The sequence below is a fragment of the Prionailurus viverrinus genome, chromosome B3, assembly GCF_022837055.1.
Source record: "Prionailurus viverrinus isolate Anna chromosome B3, UM_Priviv_1.0, whole genome shotgun sequence".
Taxonomy (NCBI): domain Eukaryota; kingdom Metazoa; phylum Chordata; class Mammalia; order Carnivora; family Felidae; genus Prionailurus; species Prionailurus viverrinus.
Genome location: NC_062566.1, coordinates 12,551,781 through 12,569,495, shown reverse-complemented (window position 1 = coordinate 12,569,495; position 17,715 = coordinate 12,551,781). Strand labels below are relative to the sequence as shown.

At 44.6% G+C, this 17,715-nt stretch overlaps 1 protein-coding gene across 2 annotated transcripts in view; it reads left to right on the top strand.

Moving 5' to 3' along the window:
• The window catches only part of IGF1R (insulin like growth factor 1 receptor), a 309,638-nt gene that overhangs the window by 230,420 nt on the left and 61,503 nt on the right, over positions 1–17,715 (top strand). For both annotated transcript variants that reach the window (XM_047862425.1, XM_047862426.1), the window contains exons 3-5: positions 4,792–5,104; positions 9,319–9,467; positions 11,553–11,697. In XM_047862425.1, the coding sequence (XP_047718381.1) occupies positions 4,792–5,104; positions 9,319–9,467; positions 11,553–11,697 (607 nt within the window). The remainder of the gene's footprint in view (positions 1–4,791; positions 5,105–9,318; positions 9,468–11,552; positions 11,698–17,715) is intronic.

Sequence of the window (17,715 nt, the reverse complement as noted above, 5' to 3'; positions counted from 1 at the left end):
CAGAAATAATTACGATGTCTTGAAACTAGCCTGTGTTTTGACTCAGAAGTTTGACCTCACTCAAACATCCATGAACTATTTCTATTCTTTGTCACAATTTTATCCCAAATAATTTCCAAAATGGCCCCCTTTCAATTTTTTGTTCCGTGAGAAGAGGTTGAGTTCTCCACCTTCAGTTCCAACCGAACACTTCATAATCAGTTTTAAAATGGCTTCTCTTTGGTAAAGATTGTTAAGGAACTGACTGGCAAAAACAAAAACAAATGTAAAAAACAAAAACAAAAACAAAACACTAAAAACTAGAAGGAACTTAATAAGTACAAGGACACCAGGGAGGGAAGAAGTTAAAGGCTGATATGTGACTTATTTGCTGCCCCCCAAAATGAAGGGAATGAGCTTTTAAATGCAACACCTCATCTTTATGTGGCCGTGACCCCAAATTAATCCTTTTAGTGGTTGGTGTGGGACATGTCGTTAGTTTTTCCAGCAGTTTAGATAGGCTTTTGTTTTTATTGTTGGTCATTCTGAGAATCCCAATGAATAGAAGGATCTCGTGGGCAAAATAAATTTGCTTTTCTCCCTGTGTGTTTGTTAGCTTATAGCAGCTTCCATTTTCCTCTTATTTTGAAAAGCTGAAATGCCTTTTAATCATGTTAGGTGTGCTCCTATTCATGAAAGCCAGGGAAGAGGCTCTCTTCTTTTTCTTCTACAGCTCCGTAATTGGAAATTTGGTAACTGTACTAAATTTTAAGTTTTGGCATTTGTGTGGAGCAGCCATCCATCTGCTGGCGAGACGCACTGCCCAGGGCTTTTCAAGAAATCCCTTAATAGTCCTAAACACTAATAATATTTATATACATTGAGAAGAGACAAAATTTACAGCAGGCTTCTGGGGCTGACTCCAGGACTCTCTAATCCTGAACTTCCTGAGTGTTCTCCTGCCTCCCAGAATCCTCTGATTGTGCTGCTGGGGGAACACCAGCTTCCGTCTCTGGAGCAGCCTCTTATTTAGAGTTTGTCCTCCAGAAGACAAGTGACCTCTCCTTTCTCCTCTGTCCCATCACACCCCGTTTTTATTCCCCTAGAGTATTCAATATGTGGCATGCAGTTTGGATCATGTAACACAAAGGAACCCCTTGATTTGTGATCCCTTTAAGAGGAATTGTTCTGCCTATAAATAACATGATTTTACCTAATTTAAGCTTTTCTGAAATTCCTTCTGAAGTAGCTCCCGTCGCTGAAACAAAACCCTAATTCCCCAGCCTGTGTGCTGCTTGTGGCAAGAACTGACTGACCGTGCCGCTCCATGTAATGCACTCCTTTGAAGGGTCTCGGTGGACCACTGCCCAGAGATGCTATTTCCACTGGAATGGGGAATGGAATGCAAAATAAAGCTGCAGATACTTTGTCAGGGTTTTTCTTTCTTTCTTTCTCATACTGGAAATGCGCAACATTTGCATTTGGGTATAACTGATTACCAGCCGGTGCATGGGGATATTTTTTCTATTGTTTTAAATGCTCTTGAGTTTCTAATACTATTTACTGTGAACGTCTGCTACTTAGGATTTTATGTAGCATTTTATTTAAATCATAAGCGAGGGAAAGGGGGTTTCGCGAGCAGATACTGGTCCCAGTTTCTGGGACTCAGGGGGTTTTTTATGTTTATTTTTGAGAGCGGGGGGTGGGGAGGGGGACAGAGGATCCTAAGTGGGCTCCAAGTTGACAGCAGTGAGCCCAACATGAGGTTCGAACTCACAACCCAGGAGATCATTACCTGAGCTGAAGTCAGATGCTCAACCGACAGCCACCCGGGTGCCCTTCATCTGTGTTATTCTTTATTCTCATCCTTATCATCTTTCATCTTGCAGCTCTAGCCTCAGTACCTCTTCAAAACCTTCCCTGGTTCCCAGGGCATGCCATGCACCTCCATTCGCCCCTGTACTCAGCTGCCATATTGTCCATTCCTTGAGGGCAACATCTGACACACAGGTGCAGCACGTTGCTAAATGAACACTTGCTAAACAGGTAGATAGCTAAAGGATAAATGGCCTTCTGTTCCTGTTACTAGTTTAAAAAACCTGAACCAAAGATACACAGTTTGTTTGTTCTTTAGATCTTGAGCCTTGAGGTTACCTCCATAATGGATATATTTGAAATTAAATAGTCTCTTAACCTATTTTATTATTAGATATGTTCATGTGTGAGAGCTGATGACAGAACCTGTGTGTGTGCGCGTGTGCACGCACACGTCTGTGTGCATTTACTACAGATATGCAAGGCTTATAAATTCAAATTAGTGTTACCCTCTTCAAGATGATCTCCTTGGTAGACAATATTTGTATCTCAACATTTTAGGAACTCCTATCTATAATACAGACTTTGTTGGTGTGCTTAGAGATAGTTACTTCTCGTTATTTGTTGGGTAGCTTAGTTTTTAGAAATAGCCAGAAGTCATTGAGGCAATCCTGGTAAACAAAAATGACATAAACCAACAAGAATGGTTTTCTTCTTTGCTTGTAAGTAGCTCTGAAGGTGTGCATCTCAGTTGGGATTTTTTCAGTTGGATCTAACGAATAGCAGGCACATAAATAAGATAAAAGTTTACTTCTCTCTCATCTGGAGAAGTCTAGAGGTAAGCAGTCCACGGTCATGAGGGACCAAGATCATTTTATCTTGTTCTACCTTCTTAATGGCCTACCTCATGGTCCAAGATGGCTGCTTGAGCTTGATGCATTGATCCTACATTCCAGCCAGCAAGGAGGGAGGGCATGCTCACTCTGTTTTAAGGAATCTTCCAGTAAGTTCTAGCCAAAAGGTTTTCTTACATCTCACTGGCTAGGACATATGTCACTTCTAACTACAAGAGAGGCTAGGAGAGGTAATATCTAGATACATTTTGGGGGCAACATGCCCAATTAAAAACTCAAGGTTCTATTACCAAAATAGATGAAAAGAATAAGTAACGGAAGGCAACTTATCGTCTCTGCCAAAAGATGATTTCAAATGAGACGCTTGCAAAATTATTTTAAGAAGCTCAACAGTATCCTGAGAATTTGTCCGTTTTCTTCAGAGGTGACAGTTTTTATTTGAATGTCCAAGTTCTGATGTCCATTTTTAAATTCACCTATTTGCAGTAAGATAGGAACTCTTGGATGCAACTGGTAGGGTGTAAATTGGCACAAACTTTCCAGAGCATAGTTTGACTTGGCGAGGTCAATTCTGGAAATTGATCCTAAGGAAATAATTAAGGATTCTCATGAAGATTGCAGTGTTCATTGTAATAATAAAATGTTGGGAGTAAACAGAATGTCTCATAGTAGGAGACAGGTTATAACCTACACTATACTGTGAGATGCAATGCAGGTGTTAAGTGATTACGGAATCCACGGTATATTATGCCAAAAAATGGTTTCAGAATGGTTTGTTCTTTTTTTGTAGATATTTATATGTACATGCACTATGCGTAGGAAGGGACCTGGGAGGGGTGTGGGGGCGTTCCACATGAAGGTATTAATAAAGAGGGCATTTGAGGCAAATGGACTAGATCTCCTATATATTTTCATTTCTTAATTGTGATCTCTGATACTATTTTGAGTACATATTTTGACTATAAGGAAAAACAATAGAATCTTCACTAAGTAATATATGTCAGAGTCAATAATATACATATTTAAATAATTTTGTGTTTTTTCCCAGCTCAAGAAAAAGTAGGAGACATCTAATACAAACCAGATTTCATATTTTTGTTGATTTATATTTTATCTGCCAGTGAGGCTAACAGCCCCATGGAGTGTGATCATTACAGCATTGTTATGGAGACAAATGCTAGCTCATCTGCTTGGGACATGAATTGTGGATCTCTGGTTTTTAGACACTGCTTTCACTTAAGTTGAGCAGAGGGGCTCAAAGGAGAATGTTTCTAATACGCTGTGAATCCTCCAGACTCAGAGACACTGCCCACCCACCCTTTTTTTGTTGCTTTGTTTTGTTTTGTTTTTGTATTTGAGGAAAACAGTCAGACACAGGGTCCTCTCAGTTATATAATAGGTTAAGATACGGGAGTAAGTTAATACCATCATTTTTTGGAATCAGACCTTTGATATCCAAGCAGACACAAACTTCTCTAAAGCCATTTTGTAAACCTGAATAGTATCGTCTTTACTATATTCTAGGTTAATCATTTTTAAAGTAAATGATTTTTTAAACGATTTTAAGATACTCTTAATATCATAAATAATAAAATAATCTTTGAAATAACTATTTCTGCACGCTGAGGCTTTTTAAGATATTCAAGAAATACATTCAAAATGCAGAATGAACAGCGCATAATGCTTTTTAAAGGAATAATACACCGTATTGTTCCCATAGGGCTACCACATTATCACATTGGCCTGGGGCAAACTTCTAATGTGGCTATTACTACCCTCGTTTTATAGATGAGAAAAGAGAGAGGGTCAAGGTCAGAGAAGCTAATGACTCATCAGGAGCAAACCGGGAGCAAATAGGAGAGGCTGGACTTTAAACCTGGTCTCCTGACTCCAAATACAGAGTATATTCTCCCTGCCTTGATCAAAGTGTGATTAGGGTCTGTAATACTGTCATTGCAAGTCAGTGGGGACTGCAGAGCGGGGCGGTCAGGTAGGTGGGTGGGTGGTAGGTTGTCGGTCACTGGAGAGATCCGGTGGGGATGGGGTGGGGGAGGCGGGAGGGGCCGGCCACCATGCAGGCCAGGCCCGGAGGAGGCTGTCCAGCCCCGGCCAGTCTCACACGCTGTCCCTTCCGCCCCCACAGTGTGCCCGAGCGCGTGCGGGAAGCGGGCGTGCACGGACAGCAACGAGTGCTGTCACCCCGAGTGCCTGGGCAGCTGCAGCGCGCCGGACAACGACACGGCCTGCGTGGCCTGCAGGCATTACTACTACGCCGGCGTCTGCGTGCCCACCTGCCCGCCCAACACCTACCGCTTTGAGGGCTGGCGCTGCGTGGACCGCGACTTCTGCGCCAACATCCCCAGCGCCGAGAGCAGCGACTCCGAGGGGTTCGTGATCCATGACGGCGAGTGCATGCAGGAGTGCCCCTCGGGGTTCATCCGGAACGGGAGTCAGAGGTCAGTCCCGCAGTCCCCGCTTTCCCACCCCCACCTCCATCCACCCCCACTCACCCCCCCCCCCCCCCCCCCCCCCGGGGAGCAGGGAGGTTGGCGCTGCCCTTGTTCCATCTGGGCGGTGGGAACCCCGGGAGGTTAAGAGCGATGGATCCACTTGAGAGGACAGGCATAGCTGACATTTTGTAGGAGATTCTAGGAGCAGTTGGACAATAATAGTAATAATAATGATAAATATAATAATTAATAATAATAATAATAATAATAATAATAATAAATGGCTTGCATTTGTCGTGGAAGTGTACTGCCTGGCCATTTGAAATTAAGTACCTGACTTGCTGGCCTAGGTACGGCCTGGAGGTCACTCTCTCCCCTCCCTGCCCTTGCCAGGCTACCATCCAGGCCGTGCTGGGGTGTGGGGGAGACCTGGGAGGGCTGTAGACTTAGGATGGCCCTGCCCCACTTCCTGCCACTCGGCACAGGTCCAGTGAAGTCTTTGGGAGCACAGGCGGAAAGCCAAGCCAAGCCAAGCCAAGCCAAGCCAAGCCCTGACCAGCATCCCTGGGGCAGCCTGCAGGCCCAAAAGTCCGATAACACAAGCTCCATCCTGTGCCCATGCTAGCAGCACCAGACTAACCGGCAGCTTATAAAGTAACCTGTGTTTTCCGTCAGCACCTGCTCCTCTCGCTCGCTGGCTTCCTCCACCATCACCTTCCCTCGTTTTTGTCCATCTCTCTCGTTTTCCTTCCTGAACGTGGGGACTTCACTTGGGAAGCAAAGAAGTTGTCCACAGCAGAGACCATCCCCCTCGTGCATGCCCACCGGGCTTCTGTAAATTTGTTGTTGGCTTATGTTTTTCAAAAAGCAATAATAGCATTGTTGTAAAATAGGGAACTATAGCCCTGGAATCAAAAGAAGACTAGGGATATGGGGTTGTTCTTCCCTCCTGTTAGAGCAGAGGACTTTTAGGGAAGAATAGTTCAGTTGCAGTGGGCCAAATGCTTCCTCCATGATTAGCTTAGCACCAGGAGACCCTTAGGTGCCTGGGTTCTGTAGCAATCTTCTGCAAGTAAAAAATACTATTAGAAAAGTAAACACTAATTTTGAATGTGCAACTCACCTGCTTTTTGCTGCAGTCTATTTCTGGTAACTGCATCAAGCAGTTTTATTTATTTATTTTGAGAGAGAGAGAGCACCCAGGCACAAGCTGGCGGGGACGAGGGTGGTTGGGGGTGCGGGCCAAGAGAGAGAAGAGAGCAAGAATCCCAGAAGGCTCCACCCTGTCACTGCAGAACCAGACACAGGGCTCGAACCCATGAACCGTGAGCTCAGGATGGGAGCCTAAACGAAGAGTTGAACACTTAACCCACTGAGCCACCCAGGCACCCCTCAAGCAAGTCTTTCGAAAGGGGATTGTGTATTCCAGTGTAATATTTGGAGATGTGGCTTATACCCTAGGCTTAATTTCAAGACAAAGCTAGAACTGACATGATTTCATAATATTAGACATAGAACAGCTTTTCACCTGTTATAATGGCTTTAACTAAAAGATAGTGTGCCAGGGACTCACAATGAGCTCTAAAGTATACATGTTCCACCCAGAATTAAGTCTACCACATTTTATTCCCCTTTTATTGGCAGACTTAGAACTTAGGAGGGCTTTCCCAGTGCCCTGGGCAATGCCTAGAACCCACATGAGGCGCAGCTATGCTTCCTCCGTGGGAGTGGGAATGGAGATAGGGCAGCTGGTGCAAGAACTGGGGGTGGCACCATCTTTGTCCTCGGGGTACCCCGTCCTGCAATGTAGTGCGCCAGAAGGAAGGGAGTGCTAAGCATTTCAACAGTGTTGTTTCTCCCACTGCAGTGCGTTTTCAAAGAATCGAGCTGTTATTTTCCCTACCAGCCCTTATAGTCTGTTCAGAGCTACAGATATACCTCTTCTATTTTAAGATAAAACACCGTCAAGAAAGAATAAATACCCCTCTCAGCCTTTAAGGCCTATTTGACACTGAGTTTAAAATATTTATTAATGCTGTTTATACCCTCTCCGTACCAGAATGGATTCAAGGAAGCTTAATCTATAAACATGTAATCAGAGCACTTCCTTAGAAAAACATTTTTAAAGTGCTAGATGATTCCTAGACAGTTTAGCAAAGGTGTTTGGTTCAGAAATTGCTATTTGAATAAAACGTCAGGGAAAACTAAACATACACTTAACACGCGACCCTAGAAGTTATACTACTGGACATTCATCCCGGAGAAATGAAAACATACGTCCACAGAACAACAGGTACACAGTTGTTCATAGCAGTTTCATTTGTAATAGCCAAAGACTGAAAACAACTTAGATGTTCCCCAGTAGGTAAATGGTTAAGCACACTGTGTTACATGCATACCGTGGAGGAATAATTCAGCAATATAAGGGAGCAGAGTGTTGAAATACACAACAACTTGGATAGATCTCAAGCACGTTATGCTGTGTGTCAGAAGGTCTCATACTATGCCAGAGACTCATATGCCAGTCTCAAAAGGTCACATACTATGTAACTCCATTTATATAACAGTCTCAAAAATGACAAAATTCCCGTGATGGAGAACAGATCGGTGGTCACCAGGAAGGAGTTAGGGAAATGAGGACAGGGTGGCTGTATGGGAGAGCTTCGTGAAGAACGTCTGTAACTTGACTGCATGAAGATCACACAAGAGACAAGATGACACACACAGAATTATAGGTACATTGTAGCAGTGTTAATTACCTGGTTTTGCTATTGCATTATTATTATAGAAGATGTAACCTTTAGATGATGAAACTAGGTGAGGGGTCCAGGAGACCTTTCTGTACTCTATAACTTTCTGTGAATCCTCAATTATTTCAGGAAGAAAAAAAAAAGGTTTTTTGAAAGGGAGGGTGGGTGTATTATATGGTGTGTAGGTGAGTTAGAAGTAATAAAAGACCAACAAAAAGTGCTGAAGGGAAGCTACTACCCACGGTAGAAGTAAGAATGTTGTGTGTGATGTTACAGGAAAGAGAAATCTGCCTTTCTGGGGTTGGCCCAGCTCCTTGGGAAACGTTGCCTGGCATTCTCCTGACATGAAATGGGAAAAGAACAGGGAAATTTTGTTTACCTATGAGCTTATAAACAAAACAAACTCCTGCGCCATTGCCTTAGATATGCAGGAAAGTTCCATTAAAAAAAAAAAAAAAAAAGCCTTTCATGAGAAGAGAGTTACAACTGCTTTCTTGAATGTTTTTTACTTACCTTCATGAAGTTGAAAAGGCCATTCAAGAACAACACTGGAAATACACCTGGCTCATCAGTTCACCATTCTGTTTATTACACACATGTTCCATAAGGTTGTACCTTTTATTTTGTTTGGAAATCAGCCCACTTTGATCCCGGGTCTGTGGTTCAGCAACCTGATGAGCATTTTGTCCGCTGTTTCTTAAACAACCGTAGGTGATCAGGAGAAGGGCCAGTCTCACTCACTGATCCCCGAATCTTGGTGGTTAGCAGCATGTTTGGGATAGCATTTGAAACAGGAGTTCATTACAAAGTAGTGCAAGTTCCTCGCTTTCATCGCGTGTACAGCGGAGAAAACCACCCAGATCCATTTATAAGTTGCTGCAAAACACCGTCCAGACATAATTTCATTTGTGCTTTAGCAAGAAAATGATGGATCTGTGCTATTCCACATGCCTTTGGGAATCCCTCACTGGGTTTGGTTGGGAGGCGGGCCTCGAGAGTTAGTCTCCCCTTTGTGGCGGAGACACCGCTGGCCCTGTGCTCTCCCTGTGCAGTCTCCCAGGCTGTGCCAGGGAAGGCCACAACATCGGAGAGCGGCCCCATTTTCCACAGGAGCCAGCAGCGAATGTGTCCTTTCTTCCAGGCTGTTTTCTCCCACATGGAACCAGCTGGCTCCCCAGCCGATAGGATGCCTCAAGGGTGCACCACATACTTTGTCTGGAAACAAGAGGCACGCTTTTCCTTTGTAGGCACTTTCTCCCTTTGGTTGAAACTTGAGTGGCTTATCCTGGGTGGCTTAGGGATGAGATGTGGCGTGCTCACTTACGTGCTTCAGAACCGCTGCATTTTGTAACATGTGCCGCAAAAACAACCAGAATAAAAGCGTGCCTTCTTGATTTTTTTTTTTTTTTTTTTTTTTTTAATGCACGGAGCCTGACTCAGTTCTCTTGGTTGATTCTTTATCTTCAACAGCATGTACTGCATCCCTTGTGAAGGTCCTTGCCCCAAGGTCTGCGAGGAGGAGAAGAAAACAAAGACCATTGATTCTGTTACCTCTGCTCAAATGCTCCAAGGATGCACCATCTTCAAGGGCAATCTGCTCATTAATATCCGCCGAGGCAGTAAGTATTCCATCCCCCCGGAAGAGATGGCTGGATCCCTTGGTTTCCTTTTGTTGATGGCTTTCCTTCCCATCCGTGCCTCACAACTGCAGTACGGGCCTAGAAAAACAACATGGTGCATAAGCCTCGTGCCCAACACCTGTTTTTTGAGTTTCCCTTCAAGATAAAAAAACAGATTGAAAGGCAGTCTGTTTTTTAGCCGTGGGCTCAGTGTCGATTCACGCTGTGGGTCGCCACTCGTCTTTCTGTTAGTCCCATCGCCCCTGCAGGAGATGCAGGTCCCAACACACACAAGCCCCAGAAGAGGCTGGTAGACCGAAGGTATGACTCTGCAGCCTGCAGCTGGAGCGGGATCACGTGGCTCCAAGTCCAAAGAGTTTTGGTTACTTGAATGTATTGAGGAGACTGAACAAAGAGAAGAGTTTAATGATACCACTTTGAAATTTTATTGAGTCCAAAGAGTGGTTAATCTCCTAATTTACTTTGGAGAGCCGGAAAAAAAAAAATACAAGTGTGTGTCATCAAAGCTTCAATCTTCACCCCGTAAGATTGCCATCATTTGGAGTAGATGGCATTCCTGGTAATTGCATGTGTGCAGAAGCATTACTCATGGACTTATTCTGTGATATTTTCGTTTCTGATCTTCAGCTGACAATGGCTTCTAGCCTTAAATTCTCCATCACTGGGACCACTCAGTCAAGGTACTGATGATCGTTGCCTACACTAGAATAAAAGTAGTAAGAACACCTCGAGGTTCCCTAAATCCTTTTGGGGAGAAATCTTTACAGATGGAGAAAAAAAAAAGACTGATTTATTTATTCTGTGAATTTACTTGTCCTTAATACTGTGTGTTCGGTGAGTGAGCAGAGCTCTTATGGTTTCTAGATGGCAGAGACATGTTTATGCTCAGTCCATTTGGAGTTTTTGAAACCCCTGATTTTTCATAACACTTTTGACACAACCACCACAGAGATAGCTTGGCATCTCTGGCTAGAATCTTCTTACTCTTAAGGTGCTTCTAAAGCTTTATTCCTTTGGCTCTTACTAGATTTCTTAATTTTTGAAAACATGTCCTTATCCCTAGAACATACCCTTTAAGTACCAAACCTTCTTCTTCTTTTTTTTTTTTTTTTAAATGTTCATATCAGGCATGCATCCCGCCCCACATTTAAAATTCAGGATCTTTTCCTTGAAATATCAACTGCAGGCAACTTCCTGTGTTTATAACAAGATTACAGGAAATACACCATTGATATATTATGTTGTTTTCACATAGGTAGTAGTAGCAGCTCTTTCTCCAACTATTCTCTCGTTATGAAAAATCATACGTGTGTGTTATAAAAAACCCTCAGAAAAAAAAATCATGTGTGCGTTATAAACACACTCAGAAAAAAATCATATGTGTGCATTATAAAAAACACTTAGAGAAAAATCATGTGTGCGTTATGAAAACGCTCAGAAAAAAATCATATGTGCATTATACAAAACAGAGAAAAATCATATGTGTGCATTATAAAAACAGAAGCACAGAAACGAATTTTTAAACATCACCAGCAGATAACCATCATTAACATTTTGGTGTGTTTTCTTCCAATCTTAGTAAGATGGACCCTTTAAATATAGATCCCTGTATCTTAGGAACTAGAAATGCAGCAAAGGCAGTTCCTAATGAGACCGAGAAAACGTTGTTTATTTAGTCATGCCCTTGTACTGTGGAGGCAGCACTGTCTGTTGACAGAGCGTATTAAAAGACATTCCCCAGATTTGTCAGCCTTCGCTAATTGGCAGTCTGGTATTTATGATTTTACATTCTGTTAATCAGCCCGGGAGCTATGGTACCCAGCCTTCTAGAGAGTCTCCTTCCCCTGACTCTGTGGGGCCCTGTCCCAGGAGAGGTTGTTCAAAGTCAAGCCCAGGGAAGTACGTTTTTGACAGGGATGGCAAGTTCCTGCACCAGCGGCCTGAGCCTCTCAGTGGCACCACGACCTGCCACGGAATCGTTCTCCAAACACGTTTGTGGGAAGCCGAGCGTGGCATCCTCATGCTTCACGAACGCTTGCTAACGCGGCCCCCCTCTTCGTGCAGATAACATTGCCTCGGAGCTGGAGAACTTCATGGGACTCATCGAGGTGGTGACAGGCTATGTGAAGATCCGCCATTCCCACGCCTTGGTCTCCTTGTCCTTCCTCAAAAACCTTCGCCAGATCTTAGGAGAGGAGCAGCTGGAGGGGTAAGTGCTCCGAATGTCATGAGCCGACATCCTCCTTTTGCAAAAGAAGCAGCGTGCTTTTAAGACTCCGCGTTACTGGGGCGCCTGGGTGGCGCAGTCGGTTAAGCGTCCGACTTCAGCCAGGTCACGATCTCACGGTCCGTGAGTTCGAGCCCCGCGTCAGGCTCTGGGCTGATGGCTCGGAGCCTGGAGCCTGTTTCCGAGTCTGTGTCACCCTCTCTCTCTGCCCCTCCCCCGTTCATGCTCTGTCTCTCTCTGTCCCAAAAATAAATAAAAACGTTGAAAAAAAAAAATTAAAAAAAAAAAAAAAAAAAAAAAAAAGACTCCGCGTTACTAACGTGAGGGCCCTTGTTAGGAGGAAGCGAAGGTATTGCGGGTCCGACGCTACCTGCGAGATGGCCCATGTCCTCAGGTGGGGTCTCACAGACGCATGACTCCATCCGCAGGACGTTGCTATTTTGGAAAAGTGTGTTGTGATCCGTCGATCACGGGCTGCGTGTCTACAAGACAGGGGTGCTGGTGGGGACCCTCTGTGCCGAAAGCAATAGAAATAGGTCTAAGGTGCTTACTCATCATTTACATGACTCTTATCTACCTCAGGATGCTACACACTGTGGAAAACCATTCTGTCTTTTAAAATACAGTTGACCCTTGGTTTGAACAATGTGGTTTGAATCACGCGGGTCCCCTTATACACAGTTTTGTTTGGATAAATACAGTGCAGTACTGTAAATGTTATTTTCCTTATAATTTTTTAACTAACATCTTCCCCAGCTGACTCTGGTATAGGGGCACAGTATATAACACATATAATATATGAAATATGTGTTAATCAATTGTTGATAGGATGACTTCTGGTCAACAGTAGACTGTTAGTAAGATAAGTGTGGGGAATGTCAAAAATTACGTGTGCGTTGGTGGCTATGCAGAGTGCAGCACCCTAACCCCCACGTTGTTCACGGATAAACTATATACGGGAACGTAAGCGATCTGGAGGAGCCTGGATAGTTCATTTTGTTACACAGAAATCATGAGTCACAAAATTGTTTTATCAATTAGCCTACAGGATTTACGCTACTGGTAGAATTTTTTGCCTTCTGCAGAAGTATGCTTTGTGAGGGGGCTTTTAAACTAGCTGGAGGCTTTTCGCTACCAGGTAAACAAGAGTTGATGTTTCTTGCTACGGTTTCTTTCTAGAAGTTAGCCTGCGTGTACCTCTGCATACATACCTTTCTCTTCATACTCCCTTTCAATACAACTCTTGCCCGGCTTTAAGCTTTGCAATAAAAGGAGACATTCATTAAAGAGCGAATTCCTTCCAAAGAGAATTTGGGGAAATCATTTAGGAAAGAAAGAGGTGGGAAGGTCATGGGAAAGGTTGTCCTTGCTGATTTATCTGCCCCGACTGGATAGAGTTACCCCATAAGGGTTTCTTTATAGCCTCCCTGCTTTTCTCAGACTAACTCTTGGTCAGTCTTAAATTCTTAAAATTCCATCATCTGATACAGCTAAAGAGAGAGGGCAGCCCTTCATTCCATCCTGGAAAAGCACACTGTCCTCCCCACTGGGAACACTGATTCTCGAGGAAAAAAAAAAACTTTCTTTCTCCCCACAAATCCAAGAAGGCTGCCACTGTGCCCCACAGTGTCCCCAGTCACTTGTACATCAAGCTGGGGCTCTGCCATTTTGGGGTGCTGGCTACTTCTTGTTACATGAAATCTTAGCGTGAAGTTTAGCACAGCTCTTTTTCTCTCCAGGTTTGTGTTTCTGGGATCCCTCGTGTTGGTAAGCACTTTTCCTTTGGCAGGTCGGTATCAGCAACTTTTCCTGCTGCTTAAAGATACACATTCCTCCCCTCCCCCAGGCTGAACAAGTGATATACATAGAGATGAAAGCTGGGAGGAGAGTGTAATTTTTATTAGGAATGGTTATACGAGGGGATTACCTTTCAGTCGTGTGGCCACTGAAAAGTATGATGCCCTTAAAGGCAGCTGAGAACTAAGACTGATTTTTATTTGTAGGGATGTAGATGACACATTTCTGACTACCTGAAGTTTGTATAGAACCTGAAGTCCCGGTGGGGGCTCTTTAAAGGATGCCTGTCATTGCTCCGGTGTTTGGGACTCCTCCAGGCTCCAGGATGCTTCAGGCCCCCGCCTGCTATTAACATTTTCGATGACAAGGGAGGGCAGATGGGGCTGTGAGTTTTCACATCCCACTGCTAATCAGTGGCCCTTGTAAGCTCCGAGGATGCTGGGCTTCCAGCCTTTAATTCCTATGTGCTGCTTCTTGGAGTCTGTCTCTTTCCCTCTTTCTCTCTCTCTCTCTAAAGTAGAGAGACTACTACTTTAGAGAGAGAGAGAAACCATGAGCAGGGAGGAAGAGAGAGAGAATCTTAAGCAGACTCCTTGCTCAGCTCAGAGCCTGAGGCAGGGCTTGACCCCACAACCCCGGGACCCTGAACCAAAAATGAACAGTTGGGTGCTTAACTGACATAGCCACCCGGGCGCTCCTTGGGGGTTCTCTCTTTAGCTGGGGTGCTTGAGACTCTTGCCTGTCTTGGTGGGAGTTGCGTTCTCTCATGGGCCTTCCCCACCCATGACCAAAAAAGGTTTAGGTCATCGTCACTTGTGATGAACGCCCCTACAGCTCTTTGCACCAGGTGTGCCCACCAGCAACAACTCAATTCTTTGTTTTGCACCCTGAAACTTAGGAAGAGCGTTCGTTCCAGCCCTTCACCAGCTCTCCCCACCCCTGCAAGGAGGGAAGAGTCAGAGAGAGGCAGAGAAGAAAGGAATATGATAAAAATAAATACCAACAACAGTACAGAAGCAGAACTTGCAAGGTGCTCCCAGGGAAGGGAAAGGAATGTGCCACGGGCATGAGAAAGAGGCAGATAATCTGATTACAAAGATCCCAGGGTGGCATTTGACATGGGCCTCGAAGTGTTTCCAGAAACACTCAGAAAGCAGAAGGTGAAGAGGGCAGTTCAGGATAGGGCAGCAACCGCAAAGGCGGCGAGTTGGGGCATCCTGGGACCTGTTTGGCAAATAATGCTGGAGAGGTAGGTGGTATTAGAATTACGTAAGGTGTTATGCACCCAGGCGTGGAGGTTATAATTTAGGTAAACGATGGAATGTATTCTTTCGAGCCCGAGGAGAGTTAGCAGAGCGACCTGGACATTTCGTTTCTGTGCGCCTTTGGTTTAAGCCAAGATAATTTTTATCCCAGTGCTTTCCCAACTTTGCGACACGTTAGAATCCTCTTGGGTGGGGACAGGTTAAAAAAAATCCCAGTAGCCCAAGTGGCACTCTCAGTGTGGTCAGGATGTTTGGGGGTGGGATCCAGGCGCCAATGATTTTCTTAAGAATCCGAGATGATTTCACTGTGTAGCCACAATTGGATACCATTGCTGTGTCCTGTCATTTCTTCTCCTCAACGTGTGCCTCCTCAAAGCACTTTGCCTCTTTTCCTAAATATTTTCTTGTCACACTACTGCCTTAAAGGACATTTTTCTTGAACTTCTGTAGCTGACAAGAACACTAATAAGTGCCACCATTTGGCTCAATGGAAGTTTCACAGCATTTTGTTTGGATGGAGAGCAGACAAATCCATAGCGCAGGGATCCTTCTGTCTGAAGACCTTGGCTTTCGAGACTGGAACTGAGATCTACCTCCAAGTCCCTTGCGCAACCCAGACCACTGAGTCAAGCGCAGAACATGAAGCTCAAGCATTTTACCTGGAGTGGAGCTCGAGTCTGTATTCCAAGCGAGCCGATTTTGTAATCTGATTTCCAGGGCGGCGAAAGATGTGGGCAGAATCACATCTGAACAGGCAGCAAGGTACTTGGTGGCTGGAAGAACAGGACCCGACAGCATGAGGCAGTCATCAGTCTGTCCGCAAGCACTCAGACCTCCAGGTTTCCTCGAGGACGTGACTCAGGCTGCATACTGTGATGTGTTTCTAGACTAATAGCCTTAGACATTAAGAAATCAAGGTTTTTCTGCTACTTAAGAAGGAAATGGGTCTTGTAATACACACGTATAAGATTTATATAAAATGACTAATTTTTAAGCCCTGGAATAGAAAACAATATTTCTGCTACGTTGACAGTCCCTTCATTTGGACACCCTTATTTTTTTATGGCATCAGACAAATGAGGAGTTAGAATTTCAGATTCTTTGGTGCCCAAGGATTGTTGCTCCAAAAAGCATAAAAGCAGATGCAGGTGGCAGGGGATATAAGAATTGAAAACCTTGGGTGCCTTCAGGCATCTCTGTGCTCACTATCCTACCGCTTGACTTTGCAAAACTTGGCGCTTCATTCTGCCTTCCTGCAACTCTCAGATTAGGCTGCAACAGGGCTGTGGGGACTTTTAAAAATAAAGACTCAACCATGTGACTCAGCAATTCCAGGCTCTACCCAGTATCTTCCCAAGAGAAATGAAAACGTGCCCACACAAGACCTGAATGTGAATGTTCCTAACAGGATTATTCATGATAGCCCACCCCCCACCTCAAAAAAACAAAAACAAAAACAAAAAAACACTGGAAACAGTCCACATGTCCATCAACAGATGAGTGGATAAACTAACTGTGGCACAGTGGAATACTATTCAACAATAATATAACAACATGGGTAACCCTCAGAAACATTGAGCTAAGTGGGAAAAAAGCCAGACACAAAAGGATGCACATTATGTGATTCCATTAGTTTCTACAAAAAGCAAAACTGTGGAGACGGCAAGCAGATTGGTGAAGGCTGGGGGTAGGGGCAGAGACTGACCAGCGTTGGCAGGGAGGGAACTTTGACATCGTGGAAATATTCCGAAACTGCATTGTGGTGACGGTTGGACAGCTGTATAAATTTATGAAGCTCACGGCTCTGTACACTTACGATGGGTACAGTTTTTGGTAGGTAAATTCTACCTCAGTAAAGCTATTCAGAAAACAATCAAAGGGGAAACATGTTCTGAGTTTCTGTCTGGTGCCTAGTGGCACTTGAATATAAACGCCCGCCCCTGCTGAGCCCCCAAGGTTGGTGCAAATATCGGATTTGGGGGAGATTGGATGTGGTGTAAAGCCGCATCTGTGAAAAGGCCAAATCCTGTATCTGTTGCAGATTGCTAGGATGCTGGAGGCGGTCCTCGTGTGCTGGATTCTGATGCCCCCTAGAGACAGCCGGAAAGAGTCTATGGTTTCTCCGAGAAATGAAAGGGAATGATCAGCTGTGTATTTGCAGATTTTTTTTTTTTTTTCAATTTGTCAGTAAGGGCTGAAAGGCAGGAATATCCCTTCCACCCCCGTAGTTTGAACTCCTAGCCCTCAATCCCCTTTTCCCCAGCCTGGGAGAAGCCAAATAAGACACTGCCTAGAGTTGTTGCTTAGTGAGCGGTGGAGATGATGCTAAGACCCTGATGTTTGGATTCTCCAATGCAGTGCTCTAAACACTGGCCCTGGAGCTGTCTTCTGTGCACCATGCAGATTCCCAGCCCTTTCGCTTTCCTTTGCTTCCACATCTTTCCTGCCCTTCATCAGAGCAGGTGGGGAGGTGGTCGTTATTGGTTACTCAAGGAAGACAGCCCCAAGACTGGAGCCATGAATAAAACACCTGAGTGTCTAGTATATACTAGGTATTTAGAATATATCAATACAGTTAGGGGCGCCTGGGTGGCTCAGTCGGTTGAGTGTCCGACTTCGGCTCAGGTCATGATCTCACAGTCCGTGGGTTCGAGCCCCACGTTGGGCTCTGTGCTGACAGGTTGGAGCCTGGAGCCTGCTTCAGATTCCGTGCCTCCCTCTCTCTCTGCCCCTCCCCTGTTCGTTCTCTCTCTCTCTCTCTCTCTCTCTCAAAAATAAACATTACAAAAGAATATAAATCAATACAGATAATATACAGGTATCCTCAAGGAAATGATGGATTGCTTGCAACCCACCTGAATTGGTCTACATTTTGTCTGATGGGGCCCACCCAAGTACAGAAACAAACGTCTTTTGCCACACAAGGAGGGCTGGGAGT